Source organism: Dendrobates tinctorius, unplaced genomic scaffold (genome assembly GCF_039654945.1).
Source record: "Dendrobates tinctorius isolate UK_male_01 unplaced genomic scaffold, ASM3965494v1 ptg000237l, whole genome shotgun sequence".
NCBI lineage: Eukaryota > Metazoa > Chordata > Amphibia > Anura > Dendrobatidae > Dendrobates > Dendrobates tinctorius.
Genome location: NW_027361904.1, coordinates 4,139,990 through 4,158,792, shown reverse-complemented (window position 1 = coordinate 4,158,792; position 18,803 = coordinate 4,139,990). Strand labels below are relative to the sequence as shown.

General features: G+C 52.2%; 1 protein-coding gene across 5 annotated transcripts in view; it reads left to right on the top strand.

The window, feature by feature from the left end:
• The window catches only part of FAM219A (family with sequence similarity 219 member A), a 203,235-nt gene extending 185,124 nt beyond the window's left edge, over positions 1–18,111 (top strand). For all 5 annotated transcript variants that reach the window (XM_073556689.1, XM_073556686.1, XM_073556688.1 and 2 more), the window contains exon 6: positions 14,646–18,111. In XM_073556689.1, coding sequence (XP_073412790.1) covers positions 14,646–14,804 — 159 coding nt within the window. In that variant the 3' untranslated portion in view covers positions 14,805–18,111. The remainder of the gene's footprint in view (positions 1–14,645) is intronic.
• Positions 18,112–18,803: the final 692 nt, after the last annotated feature.

The following is an 18,803-nucleotide window of genomic DNA, read 5'->3' as shown; positions in this document are numbered from 1 at the left end:
GTATATATACAGGAGGAGTGGTACTGTGCAGTGTATATATACAGGAGGAGCGGTACTGTGCAGTGTATATATACAGGAGGAGCGGTACTGTGCAGTGTATATATACAGGAGGAGCGGTACTGTGCAGTGTATATATACAGGAGGAGTGGTACTGTGCAGTGTATATATACAGGAGGAGTGGTACTGTGCAGTGTATATATACAGGAGGAGTGGTACTGTGCAGTGTATATATACAGGAGGAGTGGTGCTGTGCAGTGTATTTATACAGGAGGAGTGGTACTGTGCAGTCTATATATACAGGAGGAGTGGTACTGTGCAGTCTATATATACAGGAGGAGTGGTACTGTGCAGTGTATATATATAGGATAGGAGGAGTGGTGCTGTGCAGTGTATATATACAGGAGGAGTGGTACTGTGCAGTGTATATATACAGGACAGAAGTGGTGCTGTGCAGTGTGTATATATACAGGACAGGAGGAGTGGTACTGTGCAGTGTATATATACAGGACATGAGGAGTGGTACTGTGCAGTGTATATATACAGGACATGAGGAGTGGTACTGTGCAGTGTATACAGTGTGTACGGAAAGTATTCAGACCCCTTTAAATTTTTCACTTTTTGCAGCCATTTGGTAAATTCAAAAAAGTTCATTTTTTTCTCATTATTGTACACTCTGCACCCCATCTTGACTGAAAAAAACAGAAATGTAGAAATTTTTGCAAATTTATTAAAAAAGAAAATCTGAAATATCACATGGTCATAAGTATTCAGACCCTTTGCTCAGACACCCAGATTTAAGTCACATGCTGTTCATTTCCTTGTGATCCTCCTTGAGAAGGTTCTACTCCTTCATTGGAGTCGAGCTGTGTGTAATTACACTGATAGGACTTGATTTGTAAAGGCGCACACCTGTCTATATAAGACCTCACAGCTCACAGCGCATGTCACACCAAATGAGAATCATGAGGTCAAAGGAACTGGCCAAGGAGCTCAGAGACAGAATTGTGGCAAGGCACAGATCTGGCCAAGGTTACAAAAGAATTTCTGCAGTATTCAAGGTTCCTAAGAGCACAGTGGCCTCCATAATCCTTAAATGGAAGAAGTTTGGGACCACCTGAAGTCTTCCTAGACCTGGCCGTCCAGCCAAACTGAGCAACCATGGGAGAAGAGCCTTGGTGAGAGAGGTAAAGAAGAACCCCAATATCACTGTGGCTGAGCTCCACCGATGCAGTAGGGAGATGGGAGTAACTTCCACAAAGTCAACTCTCACTGCAGCCCTCCACCAGTCGGGCCTTTATGGCAGAGTGGCCCGATGGAAGCCTCTCCTCAGTGCCAGACATATGAAAGCCCACATAGAGTTTGCTAAAAAACACATGAAGGACTCCCAGACTATGACAAATAAGATTCTCTGGTCTGATGAGATGAAGATAGAACTTTTTGGTGATAATTCTAAGCGGTATGTGTGGAGAAAACCAGGCACTGCTCATCACCTGCCCAATACAATCCCCACAGTGAAGCATGGTGGAGGCAGCATCATGCTATGGGGGTGTTTTTCAGCTGCAGGGACAGGACCACTGGTTGCCATTGAAGGAAACATGAATGCGGCCAAGTACAGAGATATCCTGGATGAAAACCTCTTCCAGAGTGCTCTGGACCTCAGACTTGGCCGAAGGTTCATCTTCCAACAAGACAGTGACCCTAAGCACACAGCTAAAATAACAAAGGAGTGGCTTCAGAACAACTCTGTGACCATTCTTGACTCCCAGCCAGAGCCCTGACCTAAACCCAATTGAGCATCTCTGGAGAGACCTGAAAATGGCTGTCCACCAACGTTCACCATCCAACCTGACGGAACTGGAGAGGATCTGCAAGGAAGAATGGCCGAGGATCCCCAAATCCAGGGGGGAAAAACTTGTTGCATCATTCCCAAGAAGACTCATGGCTGTACTAGCTCAAAAGGTGCTTCTACTCAATACTGAGCAAAGGGTCTGAATACTTATGACCATGTGAGATTTCAGTTTTTATTTTTTAATAAATTTGCAAAAATGTCTGCATTTCTGTTTTTCTCCTTCGTCTCATTGGGGGACACAGAGACTGTGGGTGTGTGCTTCTGCCGTCTGGAGGCCGACACTAAGTGTACAAAAAAAGAGTTAGCTCCTCCTCCGCCGCATACACCCTCGCCCCTAGGCCGGGCGTAACTCAGTTTTTTGCTTAGTGTCTGATGGAGGCACACGCAGTCTGGAGCTCCAGACTAGATTTTTTTTTTTTTTTTTTTTTCCCTCCTTTTTCTATGAAGATAAGACAGGGGCGACGGATCCTATAGAGAGGGTCCGATCTCCCCAAATCATCAACGGGCGACCACGTGTGAGTAACCCTCCACGTGTCCTCTCCCGCACCGAGGGACACATCTGGGACTTTTTGCCAGACAACCATTTTTCTTTTTTATTTTTTAAAGAGGGGCAACGCATCCTGATAAGAGGATTCGGTTTCCCCATAACTTCAACAGGCGAGCACGTGTGAGCAGAACCCAGGGGTCAGCCTCCACGTTGTTCCTCTCCTACAACAACAATTTATAGAGGCCCCTTCCACCCCTAGCTAGTGAGTCCAGGGGTTGAATTGGAGGCGCAGGTGAGCCGAGGGGTCTAGTTACTGGACGTGGCCGAGTACAGGGGGAAGAAACCGGTACCAGAAGTCCCCCCCCCCCCCCCTGCCGGGGATGGAGCCCACGGCGGATGGCCCTGCTCACCTTTAATATTAGGGAGATCCGTCTCTCTCGCTCGCCCGTCGCCTCTCTCCTGGAGCGCACCGCAAGTTGCCCCGGTGAGTAACGGTAGAGGTCGAGGCCGTTTGCCCAGAGTGGCGCTGCACCCGGACGCCGCACGCCGCGTGTACCGGAGTGCGGCCGGAAGCCCGCCGGCGGCCGCGGCCCCCGCTGCAGGAGGAGGCCCGTGAGTATCGCGCGAGGCTCCGCCCGCCGACTTCCGGTGGTAGCCGGAAGTCCCGCCCACTGACGTCGCATGGGGAGACGCTCTGTATAGGAGCAGGAGGCCTGGAGGTCAGGGGGTGGAGAACGGCGGGCGCACAAGTCCCGGAGCGGAGACTTCCGCCCTACCAACTCGCGTCCACGCATCCGGAGTTTCCCGGGGTACTTCAAACAGGAGTGGGACGCTGCCGGTGGGTAAGTGCAACTCCGTTTGGAGAACCGCACTGGTTGTCAGGGAAGGGGTTACCCTCCTCCTCCTTCTACCCTGCCTTCAGCTTGTGCAAGTATGTCTGCCAAAGGGAAAGCTCACTCTTTCCTATACGCGGTTTGCGTGTCCTGTGGGGTCAGGCTGCCAAAGGCACAGGCGGGTAAATTTTGTGAAGCCTGCGAGTCGGAGCACGCCCAGGAGCCCCCCACTGTTTCAGAACCCAGGGGTCAGGACCCCCCGGAATGGGCGGTGTCCTTATCGCATTCTATGCTGTCCCTTACAAGGGCAATTGAATCCCTTCAAGGCCCGGGCAGGGACAAGGATGGTGGTCTGCCAGCGGGAGATAGCTCGTCCTCGTCTCAGGACCCTCCAACCGTTAGAGGCCGCTCCAGTACCAGGCAAGCTCATATCAAAAGGGGCTCGTTCCCCGTCGGCCGGGCCCTCCGGGGCTTCGGCGGCGGGTATTAGGGCATCTCGTTCCCCGTCGCTGAGCTCAGGGAGCGATCAGGATGAGGGCGAGGAGGAGGAGGCCTGGAATCTAGAAAGCCTGGGGTACCAGGACTCGGTGGACAGTCTCATTGAGGCAGTCAACCAGACATTAGAGATCGAGGACGATGTGCCCACAGCCTCAGGTCACAAGGTCTCTTTCAAGAAATCCAGGCGACCACATAGAAGGTTTGTCACGCATCCGGAGTTTGAGGAGCTAGTCCAGAAACATAGAGAACACCCGGATAAGCGTTTTGCAATGCAAAAAGCGCTGCAAGCAAAGTATCCGTTTCCTCCTGAGCTCCATAAGGGTTGGGTAGAGTCGCCAGTAGTGGACCCACCGGTATCACGTTTAGCATCAAGATCGCTATTGTCGATACCCAGTGTTTCTTCTATAAAGGACCCAACTGATCGCCTCATGGACGGGCTTGCCCGCTCGGTATATGAGGCAGCAGGGTCGGCTCTGGCCCCCTCCTTTGCGGCAACTTGGGTGGCTAAAGCCATGGTTTCGTGGGGGGACGCTCTGTATAAGGCCCTCCAAGACAGGGATCTCCCCGCGGAGGTCTTGGAGGTGGCAAATCAGATATCAGGAGCGAGTGATTATCTTGTCAGCGCCTCACTGGACGCGGCCGAGTGTTCGGCTGTGGCGGCAGCAAATGCGATCGCCATTAGGCGTGCATTATGGCTGAGGCTGTGGAAAGCGGATTCTATCTCTAAAAAATCCTTAACCTCATTGCCTTTTCAGGGCAATCGGCTGTTCGGTGAGAAGCTTGATAGGCTTATCTCAGAAGCCACAGGGGGGAGAAGTAGTTTCCTCCCGCAGCAGAGAAGTTGCCCGGCATTCAGGCAAACGCAGAGGCGTTTTCGGCCCTTTCGTAGCCTCTGGGGGGGGACTTCGGCCAGGGCATACTCCTCCGCAAACGATGGCCAGAGTAGGGAAAAGCAAACCTCTTACAGGGCCAATCCGCTGGGTAGAGGCCGAGGCCGTTTGCCCAGAGCGAGGGGGGCCAGATCCCAAAAGCCTCCAGCTAAATGACTGGAGGCGCTCCGTACCTACGGACGACAGTGTGGGCGGACGCCTACTAGGGTTCAGCCACGTTTGGGTCGCAGTGACACGCGACACTTGGGTGGCAGAACTAATATCGTCCGGGTACAAGATAGAGTTTGTCGGACGGCCGCCACAGCGATTCTTCCGTTCCCGACTTTCCAAGACAGATTCGCAGGCGGAAAGTTTGTTACAGGCTATAATGACGCTACAGCGCAAAGGGGTCATCGCCCCAGTGCCACAGGGCGAAGAGTCGCAGGGGTTTTACTCCAATCTGTTTTCGGTCCCCAAAAAAGACGGGACTGTGAGGCCAGTACTGGATCTAAAGATCCTGAACAGATTCATCAGGGTCAGGCGATTCCGGATGGAGTCCCTCCGCTCGGTCATTGCAGCCATGGATCCAGGGGAATTCCTGGCCTCGATCGATGTGCAGGATGCATATCTACATATTCCGATATTTCCCCCACACCAGAGGTTCCTGCGATTTGCGATCGGAGGACGACATTTCCAATTTGTGGCTCTGCCCTTCGGTTTAGCCACTGCCCCCAGAGTCTTTACAAAGATAATGGCGGTGGTTATGGCCATCCTGCATGCACGGGGCATAACGGTGTTACCTTACCTGGACGACCTTTTGGTAAAGGGGCCGTCGTTTCAGGAGTGCCAGGACAATGTCAGTATCACTCTGGATACCCTGGCCCGTCTAGGCTGGTTGATCAATCGGAGCAAGTCGTCCTTGGTTCCAGCCCAAAGAATCGTGTTCCTAGGCATGATTTTCGACACCTCCCGGGGGCTGGTGATCCTCCCTCAGGACAAGGCGCGAAAAATCAAGCAAGGGGTACGGAACCTTCTACAGCCGGGCACCAGATCCATCCGGTACGGCATGAGTGTGTTGGGCAGAATGGTGGCGGCGATGGAGGCAATCCCGTTTGCCCAGTTCCATCTCCGTCCGCTTCAGCATGCGCTCTTGTCAGCATGGGACCGGAGGCTGCTGTCTCTCAGTCATCGGTGCAAGTTGTCTCCGCTGGTCCGACGTTCACTCCGGTGGTGGATTCGCGACTCGTCTCTGGTCCAGGGGAAACCCTTTCCCCCGGAACAATGGTTGGTGGTGACGACCGATGCAAGCCTGCAAGGTTGGGGAGCAGTTTTCCAGAGTCACACAGCCCAGGGGCGGTGGTCCATTCAGGAGATAGTTCTCCCGATCAACATTCTGGAGATACGGGCAATACGATTGGCCCTGCAACATTTCCAGTGTTTCCTGAGACACCGGCCGGTGCGCATTCAGTCGGACAATGCTACAGCAGTAGCATATGTCAACCATCAAGGGGGCACGCACAGCCAGGCAGCCATGCGCGAGGTCGGGCTGGTACTGCGTTGGGCAGAGAAGAACCGCGTGGTAATTTCAGCGGTGCACATTCCGGGAGTCGAAAACTGGGCGGCAGATTTTCTCAGCCGACAGGGGGTCGCGGCAGGGGAATGGTCCCTGCACCCCGAGATCTTTCAGCAGATCTGCCAACGGTGGGGGACACCAGACGTGGACCTTATGGCATCCAGAGAGAATGCCAAAGTACAAAGGTTTGTCGCTCGATCCCTCGATCCGCAGGCAATCGCAGCAGACGCTCTGGTGCTCCCGTGGAGCCAGTTTCGTCTCCCGTACTTGTTCCCCCCGCTGCCGCTGCTTCCAAGAGTTATCAGGAAAATAAGGAGAGAGAAGGTTCCAGCAATTCTGCTGGCCCCAGACTGGCCCCGGCGGGCCTGGTATGCAGATCTGGTTCAACTAGTGGTGGACGTACCCTGGCGTCTTCCAGATCGGCCGGACTTACTGTCCCAGGGGCCGATCTGCCATCCGAACTTAGGGGCCCTGTGTTTGACGGCGTGGCCATTGAATCTTGGCTGTTAACACAGGCAGGATTCAGGCGCGATGTGGCGGCCACGATGGTGAGTGCCCGAAAGCCTTCCTCGGCGAGAGTATATCATCGAACTTGGGAAGTTTTTTTCCGTTGGTGTAGGGATCGTGAAGTGGCTCCTCTGGTTTTTTTCGATCCCCAACGTACTGGCTTTTCTACAGGCAGGGCTGGACGCAGGGTTGGCTCCGAGTTCGCTCAGAACGCAAATCTCGGCCCTGTCGGTGCTTTTCCAACGAAAAGTCGCTTCCGTCTGGCAGGTTAGGACGTTTATGCAGGGGGTCGCACATTTAGTACCCCCCTATAAAGCGCCGACGGAATCATGGGACCTGAACTTGGTGCTCAGGGCCCTTCAGGAGGCTCCTTTCGAACCATTGCAAGAGGTCTCCTTACCTTACCTGTCCAGAAAGGTCGTTTTTCTAGTAGCTATAACGTCTATTAGGCGGATTTCGGAATTGGCGGCCTTATCTTGTAAACCGCCGTTCCTGACCTTTTATAAAGATAAGGTAGTTTTAAGGCCAGCTCCTCCCTTCTTGCCGAAGGTTGTCTCTGCATTCCATATCAACGAAGACATTGTCTTACCCTCATTTTGCCCGGCACCGGTGCACAGGGTAGAAAAGGCTTTGCACACCCTGGATCTGGTAAGAGCTCTTAGGAGGTATGTGACAAGGACAGCGCCATTCCGCCAGACAGACTCTCTATTCGTGGTTCCAGAGGGGCGGCGGAAGGGGCTCGCTGCGTCCAGAGCGACTTTGGCCAGATGGGTTCGCCTGACGGTCCAAGAATCTTATCAAATCAGTGGCACGCCGGTTCCGGCAGGGATCAAGGCTCACTCGGCACGGGCAGTGGGTGCCTCATGGGCACTGCGACACCAGGCTTCAGCGGAGCAGGTGTGCAAAGCAGCTACCTGGTCCAGTTTGCATACGTTTGTCAAACATTATAACGTACATACCCAGGCATCCTCGGATGCAAGCCTGGGAAGAAAGATTCTCCAGGCAGCAGTTGCGCACCTCTAATCAGGGGCGCAAATTAGCATGGATTGGGTGAGCTAAGATCCCGCCCAGAGGACTGCTTTAGAACGTCCCACAGTCTCTGTGTCCCCCAATGAGACGAAGGAGAAACATGGATTTTTGTGAGTACTCACCGTAAAATCCTTTTCTCCGAGACGCTCATTGGGGGACACAGCACCCACCCTATCAGCCAGTTGGCATTTACTTATTTTGAGTTATACAAATCCTTGTACAAGGTTTAGGGTGGCCCCCTTTTTCAGACATATAGTTTCTTGCCTGAGTTTAAGGCGCGTTCTCCTACTGCTTATGCACTAAACTGAGTTACGCCCGGCCTAGGGGCGAGGGTGTATGCGGCGGAGGAGGAGCTAACTCTTTTTTTGTACACTTAGTGTCGGCCTCCAGACGGCAGAAGCACACACCCACAGTCTCTGTGTCCCCCAATGAGCGTCTCGGAGAAAAGGATTTTACGGTGAGTACTCACAAAAATCCATGTTTTTCACTCAGGATGGGGTGCAGAGTGCACATTAATGAGGAAAAAAAGGAACTTTATAGAATTTACCAAATGGCTGCAATGAAACAAAGAGTGAAAAAATGAAAGGGGTCTGAATACTTTCCGTACCCACTGTATGTACACAGTGACTGCACCAGCAAAATAGTGAGTGCAGCTCTGCTCATCTGCTGCTCGTGTGATAATTGTGGGTGTGTTCGCTGCTGATTCCTCTGTGTGCTCCTGAGCTCCAGAGAACCAACACCTCTCTACCCGGGGACCTGCTCTCTCTCTCTTACCCAGGGAAGGAGTGTGTTTTCCGGGATGAGTGAGGGAGCCAAGTCCCAGGCCCCTTTTCCTGGACTAGGCCGGTGGGGTGCAGAAGAAACCAGCAGCCGGCCTGCACATCAGAGGACTCTGGGGTGAGACGCTCCACCAGGAGTCGCAGCAATGTGGCTCCTACTTCCCCCAAGTCTGCAGAGACCCAGAGAAGCCGCAAGGCTTCCAACATGGAGGAGAAACCTGCAAGCATGCAAGATGGCGGTCCTTCCGGAGGAAAGCTGAGTGCTCACGGAGGTGAGGCCGACCTCACTGAGGAAGGTTGGGGGGGTTGTAGAGACCCCAGGAATCTGTGTCCACCTACAGCTCCCAGGTCATGAGCCACCTCCGTGAGTATGAAGATGCGAGTAAGACCATCAGGAGGCTCCGGGAGGAGCTACGCTGCACAAGCGCCAAAGCTACAGGTTCCTCCAGACCCAGGAAGAATCAGCTCCAGGCGGAGGTAGAGACTGAGACATGAAATAAATGAGCTGGAAGTGAGGAAAGCCTTCATTAGAGAAGAGTGGTCCCTTCAAAGAAAAACTAATGAATGAGGACAGATTTAGAGAAATGGCTGATAACAGAGAGCAAAGGCAGATGGCAGCCTGAGAGCCAGGTGAATGATGATGATGACCAGCAGAAAGCCCCACCTGGCAGCCTGCAAAGTCACCCGCAGGCCACGTGCAGCGAGCTCCCTGCTGGCAGGCGACATTGGCATCTGGTCGCAGTTCTGCTGGCTCTGGGGAGGACAGTGAACACAGCGGCCAGGGAGGGGCTCTAATGGTGGAGATTAAGCTCCTGGAGTCCCCAGTGTGCTTTCAGAATTTCCATCTTGGTGATGATTTACCAGAAGAGGCACCTGGGGGCCAGAAGAAAAAGGGAAAGAAGACCACCAAGCCAAAGCTCCAGGAAGCGGTAAGCTATGTGTATGCCCCCTCCCTGTACCCCGTGAGTGAGCTGCAGGGTCAGCTCGCTGTATAAGCCCAGTTGCCCAGCCCAGCCCGGGTTCTGCTGTGGATCTGGAGCAAAGGCGCGGGGAGAGTACAGAGCACGGTAGTGAGGAGCAGAGCTCCGTCTCTGCTTGTAGTAGCTGGGACGTAGCAGCGGATGCATCAGTCGAGAGGCTGGACAGTGAGGGCAGCCCGGCGGCAATCATACGGTTAGACCACGATGCTGTGGTGCGCTCCTCAGTGGGGGGGGGCGGCTCAGTGTCAGGGGCAGCTCCAGTAGTCTCGGCGCCACTGAATGCTGTTGCCGCTGATCACTTAGTTGAGAAGCGGCCGCAGTGTGAGGGGGTTGTCGGGTGTGGGCGTTCCAATCCTCCCAAAGTCCTATTCTGTGTTGGTGCTGCTGGTCAACAAAATACTGATATAAAGAATCAGCGGCGCCTCACAGTGGCAAAAGATCAGCGGCGTCTGATGTCAACTGTTAAACAGCGGAAATTATCAGCTAATGATGCGGAGGGCACACGTAAGTCCAGGGGTGAGGTCGGCTCCAGTTCTGTGGAGGAGACTGAGCCCCTTGTGCCTGATGATGCGGAGGTCAAAATGTCACCCCCTGTTGTCACTGGTCCAGCAGGAGTGAATGTGGGGAGGGGTATGAATGAGGAAAATTCTTTCTCTAGTGGTGTGGTTGCTGATTTGGTGGAGGGTGAGGGGGTTATGTAGGTGAGTAATAATAGTGTTGATGTGGTCACTGGTCCGGTTGCCCCCCCCCCGGTGGTGACAGAACCCATCAGGAGTAATGCTGCTGTTACCTCCGGGGGAAATAGGGTGTCTTCCTCATCTCCAGGCTCATGGGACGGCATGTTGCAGCGGCATCTCCTGGAGGCTCTAAAGAAGGGGGAGAGATCACTAACGGTAGAGGGTCGAGAGGTTGATCTATCCTTCTGAATAGAGAGGAATGGCCTCGGGGCCTTCCGAGAGCAAAATGGGGGAAATATAGTGTGGTCCCTCCGGACAGCCGGGCCAGGTAGTTGTGGAGCTCCTGCTGAAGACGGGCTTCAAGGCTATTGACATCTACGCCTTGATACATCCCTATTCCACGCCTGAGTTTGATGTTAGCTTTGTTCGGCCAGAGGGGCTTGAGCTCTTCTGGTCGAATTATGAGTTGGCAAAAAATGAGCCCGGCTGGCGAGACTTTGCCATCCAGGCGGTGTCTCGCCAAAATCAAGTCAAGAAAGTGACCGTAATAACTTGTAAAGAGTCGCTATCTTGTTATGACATCATGACGTGGCTTGGCAGATATGGAGAAGTGGTGGAAATGCCAAAGAAGAACCGTGATGAGTTTGGTATCTGGTCAGGGGCCTGGACGTTTATGGTAAAACTTAAGCGTTCAGATGGTACGGCTGCCCACATTCCATCATCTGCCTTCCTGGGTAGGGATCGTATCCAGGTCTTCTACCAGGGGCAACCGAAGCTCTGTCACAGGTGCGGCGACCCCACGCACTTCAGTGCAAACTGCACTGTGCAGAAATGTGCATTGTGTGGGGATGTCAGCCATCTTGCTGTATCTTGTGTGGAGATTAGGTGCCACCTGTGTGGTGACTTAGGTCACCCATTCAGCTGTTGTCCTCACTCCTTCGCTAATTCAGTCGTGACCCCGTGGGAGAAAGCCGTGAGGCTGATTCTGCTGGGGAAGGGACTAGCAGGGGTGACGGAGCTGAGGGGCTAAGGAGGAAAAGCAATAAAAAGACGCCTGCCCAGCTGAGGCGTCTAGACAAGCGCAGACAGTAGAGGTAACAGAATAGATAGGTTTTATTTAATGGAGGAAGCTGTCTATTCAGCAGTGTCTGTTGTTGAGATGGAGTTCTCCGACCCCTTGCTTTCACTGAATGTTACTGAGACCGTCCGGATGGGATGAGGCTTTTTGAGGCTCAATTTATCTCTCTTGGAAGAAGCGGACATAAGACAGTCCTTTGAGGATTTTCTTCAGAGCCAGGTACCCTTACTGGATCTTTGTAGTAGTAAGTCAGAGTGGTGGGAGATGCTCAATAAAAGGGTGGCGAGATTCTTCCGCCAGCTCTCGAGCCTCGGGAGTCTGAACAGGTACCGCCTGTATCAGGGTCTGAGGAGGAAACTCGAGCATTTTGTCTCAACTGGAGGTAGCCGCGAGGAGATCTCCAGAGTGAAATCTTTGCTCATGAGGTGTCAGTACGATAGACACGCATCTTTGGTTTTTGAGAGGGATTACGGGAAGTACCGCTCGCCCAACACTTACAGAAACTGCAAGATGTCAGTGAATAGTAAAGTGGTTACAGGACTGGTCGACACTACGGGGTCCCTGAGGCGATCCAGATCAGGGATCCTGGAGGTTGTCAGATCCTTCTACTCGCACCTCTTGGGGAAGAGGGATCTTGATTGGGATGAGATGTCGGCTTTCCTGGCTGAAACCGTCCCCGAACCAAGGGTAGACCCCTCTCTTGACATTTTGACAGAGATGATCAGGGAAGAGGAAGTTAAGTTGGCGATTGAAGGGCTTGCCCAAAAAAAATCGCCCGGTCCAGATGGCTTACCATCTGAGTTGTATAAGACCTTTAAGGACGCTTTGGTTCCCCTCTTGACTGAGGTAGTCAATGAGTGTCTTTCCTCGGGCACTCTGCCAAAGTGAATGAGGAGGTCTGCCCTGATCATCTTGTCAAAGGGTAAGGACCCATCTTGCATTGAAAATTGGCGTCCCATAGCGCTTCTCAATGCAGACAAGAAGGTTCTGGCAAAGGTGCTGTTTAATCGGCTGGTGAAATTTGCACCCCGACTCCTTTCGGAGGTCCAGCATTGCTCTGTTCCAGGTCGCAGCACATTTAGTGCTGTGCTCGGTGTCCGGGAGGCGGTGGAGCAGGGTAGGGCTGGTCACTGGAAGGGGTACATGCTGTCACTGGACCTGGCAAAAGCGTTTGATCGGGTTAATCACAAGTACCTCTGATTTGTCCTTCTGAGATATGGCCTGCCGGGGGGGGTTTTGTTGATTGGCTTAAAACCTTGTACGGTGGGGCAGAGAGTTTCCCGCTTGTGTGAGGTTGAATCTGGTGTTCGCTAGGGTTGTCCCTTGGGCCCGCTGCTGTACGTGTTTGCGATTGACCCTCTTCTTAGGAGGGTGGAGCGTGGACCGTTGGTCTGGATCGGGATGAACCGGGTAGCATCGGAAGCCACTCTGAAGGTGGTGGCGTATACCGATGATGTCTCTGTTTTTGTTTCCTCTCACGATGAGGCAGGGTGGCTGATGTCAGAGGTAGATCGCTGCTCGGAGGCATCCGGGTCCAAGATCAACTGAGATAAGTGTGAGAGTCTCTGGCTTTGAGGAGGAGGAGATCCTGGTTTTGATCTCCCGGACACCTTTCCAGGACCCAAAGACTCTGCAAAAGTCCTTGGCATTGAATTTGGCCAGGGGGATTATCCCAAACAAAATTGGGACAGCAGGCTAGAGATCGCCACTCAGAAGGTGAACCAATGGAAGGGTTGGTCTTTGACCCTCAGGGAAAGGGTAAACCTGATCAAAACTTACCTGCTCCCTTTACTGATTTATCTGGGCAGTGTGTGCATCTTGCCGGAGTCTCTCTGGACTCGGGTCTACAGTTTGTTATTCCAACTGTTATGGGGGAATAGACTGAACCTGGTCAAGAGGAGACTAGGAGGGTTGGGTATGGTCAACCCTGTGGTATTCCTTGTGGATACCTTCATTAAGATCAATATTGCAAACCTCTGGAAAGAGAGGGCTCCTCCGTGGGTATTCTCCTGTAGGGGATGATTTCAGCCTTTCTTCCAGGAATGGGAAACAGGAGGGCAAGTGAAGGATCTTCACACACCGCATGGACATCTTCCGGCTTACGCTACCTTGGTTCTGAAGGTAATTCGCCGGTGGGGTCTGGGAATGTGGGAGATCAGGACTCTGCCAAGGAAACTCCTTAACAATAGGGTTCTGTTGTCCCATTTCCAGAGGCCTCTGGTGCTCAGGGATTGCCCAAGTCGGGATCTTGGGGTGGGTTTGCATCTTCTGAATTCTATCAGGATCCCCTCGAAGTTTTGGGACTTGGCTTGGCGCTGCTTCCATGGGAAGCTGGGCGTGATGGACAATCTGAAGTTTTGGAGCTCTGAGGACAGGAACTGTCCTCGGGAGCATTGTGGTACCGTGCTGGAAAGCATGGAGCATTTCCTGCTTCATTGTCCCTTCAACACAGAGGTGTACAACAGGGTGGGTGCCTCCATTGACTGGTCTCGGCTGGCCGGTCTCGAATGGGCATATGGGACATTCGGAGACCTTGGTGGCCGGGACCGCTGCACCTTATTTCTAGTTAGCGCAGTGGTTACGTATCACACATGGAACGTACGGTGCTTAGTATCGACGCAACGGAAAATCCTCCCAGTGGACGATGTGTTTAGGGCCATACTCGTGACCTGGTGAAGGTGCGCTCTCTGGAGTATGGGAGACTGGGCACACGTAGGGCTGCTCTCCTCTGGAGGGGGTTTTCTTTTAGTGTGCCCTAGTCTGGTCATCTCCTTTCCTGGTGGTGGGCTGCCGCTGACACTGTAGATTTTTGTTCTGTGATCGGTATACAGTGATGTAGGGCTGCAGGCGCAGAACTTGGGCTTTGTGATTTGTGGGCTTTGTAGTGTTTCTGTATATATTGTATATAGGGATATAGATTTGGGTGTAGGTGTTAGGTTGGGTGGTGGGAAAAGGGGGGAGGTGGGTTTATCTTGTGGGACTATGGGACACTGGGGTGTCAGTTTTGGGGAAACACTGGCACTGCCTGATCTGGCCTATGGACGTTGGACATGGACTGAGGCATGAGACGCAGGACCAGCTCTCAGGTCAGTGCGGGGGTTGGGAATGGTGGGCATGAGTGTGGGGTGGTTAGCTAAGTATTGTATATATTTGTATAGTTTGTGGTTATTATATTTAAAAATGTTTTAAAATGTATGTAAATAGTTTTTGTTTGCTATTGTTTATTTTGTTTGTTATTAGTTTGTTGGTGACCGGACCGGAAGGTGTAAGTTATTATTAGTTATTATTCTGTATATATGTATAATATGTGTGAGAGGAGAGAAGGAGCGGCTGGACCAGTGTTCAGTATACGGATTATTTTCTATTTTTGTGTCTGTTATTATTATGTTTTTCATTTTTATAATAAAAGATCTACAGAATGTGAGTTGTTTGGAGATTGTATCTGACATTATTTGCACTTTTTCCTTTTTTTCTTGTCATTTACAGCAAATTAATCAGGACTTGAACATTCAGCTCCTGAAGGACGGTTACCGATTAGATGAGATTCCTGATGATGAAGATCTGGACCTTATACCCCCCAAATCTGTGAACCCCACCTGCATGTGCTGCCAAGCCACCTCCTCCACCGCCTGCCACATCCAGTAATGGCGGCGCCCGTGATTTGTGCATTCCACGATTACTGTAAATCTTAACAGCCATTGCTTCCTCCTATGGTAGGACACGCTCCTGTTTGTGTTCATGGAGCCAGGAGAAACCAACAATCCTCATCCTTTTATTTTACAGGATTTATTAGATAGAGAAGAAGTGTCCGAGCTCCAGGACTGGTGGGGAGCGGCGTCTCCCCATCATCTGCTGCTGCTCATTATTATACCCCCTCATCAGCGGTCACTAGATGTATTCAGAGACGGAAACGTGCCAAGACCCGGGGTCCTCATATACTCGTACCGATGCAGGTCCAAGGTTCGTGGGGTTCACTGCTGTGCCAAGTCGTGAGGTCCTCAGAAATAATGGGGGTGTCAATCATAGGTGCTCTACAAAGAGTGGGGTCCTCCTGGTGCACTAGCTGCTACAATCACAGAAGACCCCTCTCTGAAAGTGCACGAGACCCCCCCATAGAGTGCACGAGACCCCCAAATAGTGCACAGGAGACCCCCCCATATAGTGCACGGGAAACCCACCATATAGTGCACAAGAGACCCCCCATATAGTGCACAGGAGACCCCCCATATAGTGCACGAGACCAGCCCATATAGTGCACGGGAGGCCCTATAGTGCACAGGAACCCCCCCATATAGTGCACGAGACCCCCCATATAGTGCACAGGAACCCCCCCATATAGTGCTCATGAGACCCCCCATATAGTGCACAGGAGCCCTCCCATATAGTGCACATGAGACCCCCCATATAGTGCACAGGAGCCCTCCCATATAGTGCACATGAGACCCCCCATATAGTGCACAGGAGCCCTCCCATATAGTGCACATGAGACCCCCCCATATAGTGCTCATGAGACCCCCCATATAGTGCACAGGAACCCCCCCCATATAGTGCACGAGACCCCCCATATAGTGCACAGGAGACCTCCCCCATATAGTGCACAGGAACCCCCCCATATAGTGCTCATGAGACCCCCCATATAGTGCACGAGACCCCCCATATAGTGCACAGGAGCCCTCCCATATAGTGCACATGAGACCCCCCATATAGTGCACAGGAGCCCTCCCATATAGTGCACAGGAGCCCTCCCATATAGTGCACATGAGACCCCCCATATAGTGCACAGGAGCCCTCCCATATAGTGCACGAGACCAGCCCATATAGTGCACGAGACCCCCCATATAGTGCACAGGAGCCCTCCCATATAGTGCACATGAGACCCCCCCATATAGTGCTCATGAGACCCCCCATATAGTGCACAGGAGCCCTCCCATATAGTGCACGAGACCAGCCCATATAGTGCTCATGAGACCCCCCATATAGTGCTCATGAGACCCCCCATATAGTGCACAGGAACCCCCCCATATAGTGCACGAGACCCCCCATATAGTGCACAGGAGACCTCCCCCATATAGTGCACAGGAACCCCCCCATATAGTGCACAGGAGCCCTCCCATATAGTGCACATGAGACCCCCCATATAGTGCACAGGAGCCCTCCCATATAGTGCACGAGACCCCCCATATAGTGCACAGGAGCCCTCCCATATAGTGCACAGGAGCCCTCCCATATAGTGCACATGAGACCCCCCATATAGTGCACAGGAGCCCTCCCATATAGTGCACGAGACCAGCCCATATAGTGCACGAGACCCCCCATATAGTGCACAGGAGCCCTCCCATATAGTGCACATGAGACCCCCCCCATATAGTGCTCATGAGACCCCCCATATAGTGCACAGGAGCCCTCCCATATAGTGCACGAGACCAGCCCATATAGTGCTCATGAGACCCCCCATATAGTGCACAGGAGCCCTCCCATATAGTGCTCATGAGACCCCCCATATAGTGCACAGGAGACCCCTCATATAGTACACACAAGGCCCCCTCATATAGTGCACAGAAGACCCCTCATATAGTGCACGGGAGACCCCCCATATTCTCCATCATTTGGTTTCTTCTGTCTCCATGTTTTATGTCCATATTTTCCAAGCCCCCCCGAGTCCTGAAGGTGAGTCCACTGGAGGAGTCGGCCGCACACTGTCCGCACCCACCCACTGAATCCTCGTCACTTGCGTCTCTCACACGGACCCTCGTATGTTGTGAAGCGTCTCCCCAGTCCGGCACAGACGAGGGTCCGCTGGGGGGAGTAGTTGTGTCTGTCACTGATGTCCTAGAGAGCACCCTATAGTCCCCCACCTTATCTCCAGAGTCACCCACAGTGCCCAGGGGTTCGGGAAGCTGAGGTATGAGGAGCTGTTTGCAGGGAACCCCCGTTGTGCCTGGGGGGGCTCAGCTGGGTCACAAATCACTTGTTATTGACTTGCTGAGACCCTACGTTGTAATGGAGGCTGCCCATTGATGACAAGCAACTAAGCCATGACCCTGCAAACAGCACCCCAGATCTCATCTTCCTGCCATAAAGGACAGACCTGGAGACCTGAGTAATAGCGCCATCTAGTGGTCAGCAGGGGTATGACCTGATGCTGCCCATAGATCCCTGTGTAAGCGCTCCCCCTAGGGTAGAACATGGGTATTACGGCCACATCTCTGTGTGATGGCTCCCCCTGGAGGGCAGGAATGGATGTGATCGGGATGGATTCTAACTCTCATTCTCCTCCTGTCAGTACAAGGAGATATTTATGATTACTGATTACTCTTGTGATATAAATTATATGGCCGCCCGTCATTTCCTGCTGTATGTTATAATCGTATCCCGCGCTCACATGACCAGAGAACGATATTATAGGCAATATCCGGACTATTGATTACCCCGCGTGCCAGGCAGTGAGACCACCCGCAGTCAGTGTGTCCGAGGGACCCGTCTACCATCCGATAAGTGTGCAGATACATTCACCAGCCACTTCCTGGAGACCTCAGAGGGATTGTCCAGTCGGGTGTAATAATTGGGGGTGTACATACTTTTGGCCGGTCACTGTTCTGTTCTTCCTCCGCTCCGCCCCCCATCGCTGTACTCATGATGTAGGATACGTTCTGCCTTAACCCTTGTAGAGCTGGGTCAGTGGAGAGCGCCCTCTCTGGGTCTGGAGGGGCTTCGGCTCCTCGGCCCGTTGCAGGGACACGTGACCCTTTGGCACAGAAGAGGTTAAATGCTCTTTTTCTGATTTTTTTTTATTTTTTTTGCGTCGTATTATTTATTCTGAGATCCGATGTGTTTTCCTGTTGGGATCTGTAAACTTGTATAATATTTTTTTTTAACATTTCCATCGCAGTATTTATCAGTGTTACTGGTGTGTGTAGTGTAACATGACGATATTAAAGCATATCTATCAACACGCCCTGCTCCGCCTCGTGTATCGCCGCAGACGTCCGAACGTAGAGACAGAAGAGCCGAGCAGCAGTTCAAAGCAGCTTCTAAAAGAGCGTGGACCGGGCAGTCAGAACAGGACGTTCAGCCTGGAGCTTGGGAGAATTGGAAACAAACTGATGTCATGGAGAAGATCACAGATTCATAACGATGAAAAGCTGATCCATAAATAAAAAGTTTTATCACACGTTAATATTCCAAGGGAAAATAGATTTTTGCTGCTGTCGTGTCCAGATCATCGATGATCGTGGAGACCAATACATGGCAAAAAATTCTCATCTGCAAGCTGGATACACCTGCAGCTACAAAAACTATTAAACTCCATGCTGAAAGTGCTGGTTTTACTCTCTACTCCGTGGACATTTAGAAGCTGCTTGCACCTGCTGCTCCATACTCAGACGCTTTTTACAATCACTTTCTCTTTGGGAGCAGAGATGCCAGTGTCTTGCACAGTTGCTAACCGTCGTCCTACTTGCTGTGTTCATCACTCATCTCCTTCCAGTGTCAGACCGTCTCACTGAACTGCTGCTGCAACACTTCCAGCACTGCTACATCCTTCTGTTGCGGGAGTCTCCACCCTGCTATAGAGAAGTGTGGTCAGACTCTTCCAAGTATTTAACACCACTGTGTCCTACAGAGTTTTGCTTCCCTTGCCTATCC